General features: G+C 56.7%; 1 protein-coding gene across 1 annotated transcript; it reads right to left on the reverse strand.

The window, feature by feature from the left end:
- Nucleotides 1-295: 295 nt before the first annotated feature.
- LOC311374761 (5'-nucleotidase-like) lies at nt 296-6,850 on the reverse strand (the record flags this gene model as incomplete). Its single annotated transcript, XM_084490531.1, is given in 8 exon segments — nt 296-413; nt 751-905; nt 2,755-2,952; nt 4,184-4,372; nt 5,242-5,464; nt 6,508-6,707; nt 6,710-6,838; nt 6,841-6,850. Coding segments are annotated over 8 exon segments (1,222 nt in total), but the record flags the coding sequence as incomplete, so codon positions are not given.
- Nucleotides 6,851-8,165: the final 1,315 nt, after the last annotated feature.

Raw genomic sequence — 8,165 nt, forward strand, 5'->3', positions numbered from 1 at the left:
CTTCCTCATGTAGGTCTCTCTCTCCCCCCCCCCTCCCTTCCTCATGTAGGTCTCTCTCCCTCCTCCCCGCCTCATGTAGGTCTCTCTCCCCCCCCCCTCCCTTCCTCATGTAGGTCTCTCTCCCCCCTCCCTTCCTCATGTAGGTCTCTCTCCCCCCCCCCATCCCTTCCTCATGTAGGTCTCTCTCCCTCCTCCCTTCCTCATGTAGGTCTCTCCCCCCCCCCCCCCCCCTCCCTCATGTAGGTCTCTCCCCCCCCCCCCCCTCCCTCATGTAGGTCTCTCTCCCCCCTCCCCCCTCCCTCACCGTCGGCGCTCCTCTCATCGATGGAGGTCCGCACCGAGCCCCCGTTCAGGATGCAGGCCGCCACGTGGTTCCACTGCAGCTCGTCTGCGTACTTGATGTTGTTGTGGATCTGGAACCCAACCGCACGCCAACGTTAGCACTCGCTAGCCCCCAGCTAATGGGCCGGCACACGCGCGCACGAACACACACACACACACGCACACGCACACGCGCACACACATGCACAGTGAATGTGAGCATGTTAGCAACGTTAGCACACGCTAGCCCATAGCTAACGGGCCCACACACACACACACACACACACACACACACACACACACACACACACACGCACAGTGAATGTGTCACTTGAGGCGCTGCGTTGTCATGGCGACCCTCCACCCCGTCCCCCAGGGGGGGCGGAGTCTCACCATGGCGACCGTCCCCCAGTGGGGGCGGAGTCTCACCATGGCGTCACAGATGAGGTTCCCCAGGTTGCACTCCCGGAAGCGGCATTCCTCGAAGGTCCCGTTCAGGAACACCAGCGTCTTCCCCACCGTCTTGGACGAGTAGACGGTCAGGTTCTGCTTCCAGGTCGCCACCTCGCCCGCCACCGACACATCTGGAAGACCGGCCGGACCACCTTAGACTCAGCTCAGACCCCCTTAAGACCAGCAGGACCGCCTTAGACCAGCCAGACCCCCTTAGACTCAGCTCAGACCCCCTTAGACCAGCAGGACCACCTTAGACCAGCAGGACCACCTTAGACTCAGCTCAGACCCCCTTAAGACCAGCAGGACCACCTTAGACCAGCCGGACCCCCTTAAGACCAGAAGGACCACCTTAGACCAGCAGGACCCCCTTAGACCAGCAGGACCGCCTTAGACCAGCAGGACCGCCTTAGACTCAGCTCAGACCCCCTTAGACCAGCCAGACCCCCTTAGACCAGCAGGACCGCCTTAGACCAGCAGGACCGCCTTAGACTCAGCTCAGACCAGCCAGACCCCGTTAGGCTCAGACCCCCTCAGACTCAGCCAGGCTGAGTTAGGCTCAGCTAGCGTTTGCTACTGTGTGTCTTTTTTTCCTACCAGATGACCTTCAGTTCAACCGTTCTTCTCGCTGTGCTGCGTCGTCCCCGGTGGTCGCGGTCAGAGAGTCCCAGATCCTCCCGGGGGGGGGGGGGGGGGCGGGGGAGAGAGGATCTGGGACTCTCCGTGCTCCCACGGTCCCACGGTGCAGGCCTATTTATACTAATTTGCATATTAAATGAGGGAGGACACTGGGCGGAGAGTCGGGCTCATGCATGTGCGCTCAATTTCACGTCAATCGGGATGTACAAAGAGACTCTGTGTGAAATCGTGCTTACGCAAGGATTGATGCATCCAGATTTTTTTGGTGCGCAGCAGCTTTTCAGATTTTGGCGTCCGCAAAGTTTTAGTCAGAAATACACGCAAGTCTTAGTACATGAGGCCCCTGGAGAGGAGGGGTCAGGGACCAGGAGAGGAGGGGTCAGGGTCCAGGAGAGGAGGTCACAGACCAGGAGAGGAGGTCACAGACCAGGAGAGGAGGTCACAGACCAGGAGAGGAAGGCCCAGGGACCAGGAGAGGAGGGGTCAGGGACCAGGAGAGGAGGTCAGGGACCAGGAGAGGAGGTCACAGACCAGGAGAGGAAGGCCCAGGGACCAGGAGAGGAGGGGTCAGGGACCAGGAGAGGAGGTCAGGGACCAGGAGTCAGCTCACCACGTGGCTCTCAGCCCGCCCCCAGCTGCTGGAGCCCCTGAAGAGGCCCCAGCTGCCGGGGTCTGAGGGGCCGAGGCTGAGGAGGACGTCTGGCTGACCCCCAGACTCTCAGACCCCCAGACCCTCAGACCCCCAGACCCTCAGACCCCCAGACCCTCAGACCCCCAGACCCTCAGACTCTCAGACCCCCAGACCCCCAGACCCTCAGACCCCCAGACTCTCAGATCCTCAGACCCTCAGACCCCCAGACTCTCAGACCCCCAGACTCTCAGACCCTCAGACCCCCAGACCCTCAGACCCCAGACCCTCAGACCCCCAGACTCTCAGACCCCCAGACTCTCAGATCCTCAGACCCTCAGACCCCCAGGGTCCAGGACTCGTCCTTCATGGACTTTCCTTCACTTTTACAAACGTTGTAGAAGTTCTTAATTAAATAAAATAAAATACAAACTGTAATAAGCCTTTGGATGAAAACGACCACGTAATTAATTGTAGGAATTCACAAAATCTCCGTAATACAATAATACGTAATGCAATAATATGAATTTACAAAATGTACGTAACTAACTAAACTAAACTTTAGCCCCCTAGCGTGGCCCCCGGTGGGGCCCGGCCCCCCCCGGAGCGGCGCTGTGTGTGTGTGTGTGTGTGTGTGTGTGTGTGTGTGCGTGTGCGTGTGTGCGTGTGCGTGTGCGTATGTGCGTGCATGCGTGCGTGCGTGCGGGGCCTACCCTCGGGGACGGAGCTGTCCAGTAGGATTGGGTTCCCCGCGGCCTCCACCACGTTCCCCGCCTCGTCGAAGGTCACCTTCAGGTAGCCCAGGTACTTCCCGAAGGCGTAGGCCTGCACCACCGGGACGGTCCCGCCGTGGTCCGACGGCACCATGAAGGGGTAGGCCCCCGCCGGGACCTCGGAGGACGGGGGCGTCCCTGTGCGGAGACACAAGAGGAACGACCTGAGCGCCGAGGGGGGGGGGGGGGGCGGCTGGCGGCTGGTGGTGGGGGGGTTGATACAGGCCCCTTTGTCTCGGAACGCTACGGAAAGCGCGTCGATCAGGGCGTCAAATAACACGCTTGACGTTGGGCAGGGTCCGAGGTTTCCACTTCCGGACGCGGATAACAGAAACAAACGTGCCCTTTTCTGGCATGACTTGAAGACCCCCAATCAGGTGGGTGGTATCGGAGCTCCGGTTGTTCTTGGCTCTGCTCCCAGATCTGGAACTCGGAACGTGCCGAGAGAGAGCACGTCTACATGGGAAAATAGTAAAAGAACTAGCCGGTCGGTTTGAGTGCACGACCTGCAAGGACTCACAGACACACAAACACAGCCCCTCGTGTCGCGGGTTAGATAACCGGGCGTGGCCGGTGGTGACCTCAGTAGACATCTTCTAACTGGTGGCCGGACGGAGACGTCTGAACTGGAGGGGAGAGGAACATCTGGAACAGGACAGCTGGGCGGTGTGTTGTGTACATGTATGGGTGCTTCTCTGTGTGTGTGTGTGTGTGGTTTATTGTGTACAGATGATCTGTATACAGGTGTTTGTGTTTGTGTAGTTAAGTGTGTTTATACGAAGGCGGTGTGTAGCTCAGTGTGTGTACCTCACCTCAGTTGACACTTCACATGAACTAGTTCAAAGTTCAGTTCATACAAAAAGAAAATGAATAAATTCACGTTCATAGTTCACCAGTTCAGTTTTGAACTAGTTCATGTTCAGTTCATTAACAGTTTTTTTTAGAAACCGAAGAAAAACTGTTGGAGTGTTCTGTGCTTATCTTTTAAAATGAATCCTCTCCATTACCTACAATCTCAAATTGTTGTGGATATTATTTGTACACCTGTTTCATCCATCACAACTAAGGCAGTAACTCTGTTTAATAAACACGTCATCTAGACCAAAGCATCAGTTCAGAACGTCACAAAATCTGACCTAGTTCAAGTTCAAGTTCTTTAGTTAAAAACATGTTACGCTCAGTTCAAAGTTCATAGAAAAATGAACTTGTTCAATGAACTAGTTCTTTTGAACTAGTTAATGCACGACACTGGTGTGCCTGTGTACAGGAAGGTGTTTGTGTGGTTAAGTGCGTTTATATGAAGGTGTTTGTGTAGCTCAGTGTGTGTACCTGTGTACAGGAAGGTGTTTGTGTAGCTCAGTGTGTGTACCTGTGTACAGGAAGGTGTTTGTGTGTCCCCCGACCACCACGTCCACCCCGCGGACCCTCCTGGCGATCTCCTGGTCGGTGGTGAACCCTGAGTGACCCAGGGCGATGACCTTGTTGACCCCCAGGGTCAGCAGCTTGTCCACCTGCAGCTGCACCGCCGCCACCTCCTCCACGAACTCCAGGTGGGGCCCTGAGGGGGAGCAGATGAGCATTCTGGGTAATGGAGTCCCAACACACACGGCTGACCTCGCTGACTGGAACGTAGTCAAGAGTTTGTTACATAGAGAGACAGGCTGGTGAACGGGAGGAGAGACAGGCTGGTGAATGGGAGGAGAGACAGGCTGGTGAATGGGAGGAGAGACAGGCTGGTGAATGGGAGGAGAGACAGGCTGGTGAATGGGAGGAGAGACAGGCTGGTGAATGGGAGGAGAGACAGGCTGGTGAACGGGAGGAGAGACAGGCTGGTGAACGGGAGGAGAGACAGGAGGAGAGACAGGCTGGTGAACGGGAGGAGAGACAGGAGGAGAGACAGGCTGGTGAACGGGAGGAGAGACAGGAGGAGAGACAGGAGGAGACAGAAGGAGACAGGAGGAGAGACAGGAGGAGACAGAAGAAGGAGACAGGAGGAGAGACAGAAGAAGGAGACAGGAGGAGAGACAGAAGGAGAGAGAGGAGAGACAGACTGGTGAATGGGAGGAGAGACAGGAGGAGAGAGAGGAGAGACAGACTGGTGAATGGGAGGAGAGACAGGAGGAGAGAGAGGAGAGACAGACTGGTGAATGGGAGGAGAGACAGAAGGAGAGAGAGGAGAGACAGACTGGTGAATGGGAGGAGAGACAGAAGGAGAGAGAGGAGAGACAGACTGGTGAATGGGAGGAGAGACAGAAGGAGAGAGAGGAGAGACAGACTGGTGAATGGGAGGAGAGACAGAAGGAGAGAGAGGAGAGACAGACTGGTGAATGGGAGGAGAGACAGGAGGAGAGACTGGAGGAGAGACAGACACACACTCACAGTGGGACCAGGAGGAGGGGAGGAGAGGAGGGGGGGGGAGGAGGGTACCTGGCTGGGAGAGCTCGGAGGTCTCCTGGGAGGTGTACCCCACGATGCCCACCCTCTGCCCGTCCACCGTGAGGATCTTGTAGGGCGCGTAGCGGCCGGCCAGCGACGGCGCCAGGGCGGCGTCGGGCCGCAGGTTGGCGCTGAGCACGGGGAACGCCACGGCCTCCAGGAAGGGCCGCACCAGACCCCCCACGCCGTTGTCGAACTCGTGGTTCCCCAGCGCCTGGGGGACGGAGGAACAGTCTGTCGGAGCCGGAGCTGGAGCCTCAGAGGAGGAGGAGGAGCAGGCAGGAGGAGGAGGAGGAGGAGGCAGGAGGAGGAGGAGGAGGAGGAGGAAAGGTCGGTCGGTGTTGTGTTTGAGGAGAACGGGGAGGCGAGGCGGTTGTAAGTCAACGCGTTTTGTTTGAAGCCCGACTGAACTCATTTCAACAACGCCGTGTAGTGTGCAGTGGCGGAGCCAGAGGGGTGGCCGGTGGTGGTACTGGCCACCCCTGGAACCCGATTGGCCACCCCAGGTGCCACCCCTCCCGCGTTCGACCCCCCCGCCCCCCCCGTCGACAATCGCGTTCGCCCACCCCCCCCTTGACAATCGCGTCCGCACCTCCCCCGTTGACAATCGCGTTGGACCCCCCCCACCGACAATCGCGTTCCCCCCCCCGTCGACAATTCAATATGGACCCCCCTATAAAAGCCTTGGCCACCCTCTTGCCACCCCTTGAAAAAAAAGTCTGGCTCCGCCACTGGCAGTGTGTCTTTGGGTCTGGTTTAGGTCCCTGCCTTCAGCCTCCTCTCCACAGATCGGCTGTGCAGCGGGCTGGTGAACCAGACTCTGTATTCAGTCTAATTATAGGTTGGCTGGCTCGCAGAAGTTCAAACTGTTTACACGGTTTTTCCCTTGCGGTGCGCGGAGGGGTTTATCTCCCGGTCACGCGTCTCCATCGGTTGGATTAAAACGCTCTTTCCGAGGAAAACAAGATAACCTTGAACTAAACATTGAACAATGACTGCAATACGTTTATTCCACTTAAACTATTCCCACTAAATCCAGACTTCTCCCCTCCCGCTCGATCCCAACTATCGCTCACGCATCCCTCGCCATGTAACACGCGTTATAAGCGGCGGTTCCAGATCACTGCTGACCGAGAACCGCCAGGGTGGTGGAGCTCCGAGATGGAGTAGCTCCGAGGTGGAGGTGGTGGAGCTCCGGGGTGGTGGAGCTCCGATGTGTAGGAGCACCGGGGTGGGGGTGGAGGTGGAGGCGCCTACCATCGCGTCGTACCGCAGCAGGTTCATGAAGTGAGCCGCCTCGGCGCCCTTGTAGAAGTTGAACCAGACGCTCCCCTGGAACTGGTCCCCGGCGTCCAACAGGAGCACGTTCTTCTCGCGGCTCCGGACGTCGTTCACCTGCCAGGACCTCCGCGCCACCCCGGCGAAGCACGGAGCCTTGGCGGGGACGCACTTCCCGAGTCGCGGCTCGTCGCCTCCATCCGGGCGTGGACGTCGTTGGTGTGGAGTAGGACCAGGTCCCAGGCCAGAGTCCGGCCCAGGCAGACCGCGAGGAGGCAGAGCAGCGGAAGAAGAGTCCTCCTGGTCCCCGTGGAGCGACCATCTCGCAGCCGAGTGTCTGACGGGAGAGGAGCGGTTACCGAAGAGTTGGACCAGAGTTCACATCCGGAGTTGGGAGTTTGAAGCCTCCTCTAATACGGCTGGGGTGGGTGGGTGGGACGGACGGACGAATCAAACGTTTCTCTCCAAACTCCCCCGTGTTCTTGTCAACATGCCCCTACTTCTGCGCTGAAGTCAGGGACGGCGCTACACCGGGGCTAGGGTGTGCTATAGCCCCGTCAAACATCTGTGTAGCCCCAGTTAAGCCCCTGTGTATCATAGCTGCTTTTATTGAAAAAAAAAACAGAACCTCTTTATAAAGTAACTGAAGTCGTGAAAATCAATTATTTTCTTAGCACCCCCACCTGTCGGTCAAGCTCCCCATTAACACCGGGAGAGAACAAGTCCTGGCTGAAGTGTTGAAACGTTTTTACTGCATAATTGAAATGGGTAATAATTAGAGGCTAAACTCATCCCAATACATAGGCATTGCTGTATAGGCAAATATAAAAATCGAATCAAATCGCTTTAAACGTTTCCCTGATTTGATCATTGGGGGTGACGTTTTTAAACAGCTCTAACTGTATTCGGGGCTCACTCTGCTAGAGAGGGGACTAGTGGATGCATACATGAAAATAGGTTAATTGTCTACAACTATTGTGTGTTTTTTTTGCTTCCAGAAATCTCATCTGTCCAAGACGCAACATCTCGTAAAGAAATTGCGACGACTGCGTGCGTGCGTGCGTCCAGCCTAGTGGTGGATTTCATGATTCGTTTGCTTGATTCAGTTCGCGTCGGTCAGTGCGCCAAGAAGAATCGTTCAGAATCGTTCGTTCGTTCAGTCGCGTTTCTCATTCTCAGACGAATCACGATCGTGCAACGGTGCACACGGTCATCAATCAACACAACATTAACTAAGTTCCTTTCAGCTGAGGAGAGCTTCATGTTCGAATCGGGATGCTGTTGCCCGGGCCCTGCTCTTCACCACTTAACGTCAGTCAGTGGAACGAACGGCGACCCGCGACTCAGCGACAGCGACTCAGCGACTAGTGGGCGGGTCTGGGTAGTCGAGTCTCGGAGAACGAACGATACGAACGAGACGAACGAGAGAGAACTGAAACGGGGGAATCGGGTCGGTTCGTTCTTGTTAAAGAGTCGTTCATTCGAACTGATTCGTTTGCAAACGACCCGTCACTAGTCCAGACCCACCGTCCAGTCCACCCCTCCCTCCGTCACCGCCACCCCGTCCCCTGACCTTGCCACCTCTTTTTTAGTGTCCTCTCCTAACCTTCGTGCGATCATGATTGGTGACATCACGG

Source organism: Micromesistius poutassou (genome assembly GCF_964030765.1).
Source record: "Micromesistius poutassou genome assembly, contig: SCAFFOLD_6664, whole genome shotgun sequence".
NCBI lineage: Eukaryota > Metazoa > Chordata > Actinopteri > Gadiformes > Gadidae > Micromesistius > Micromesistius poutassou.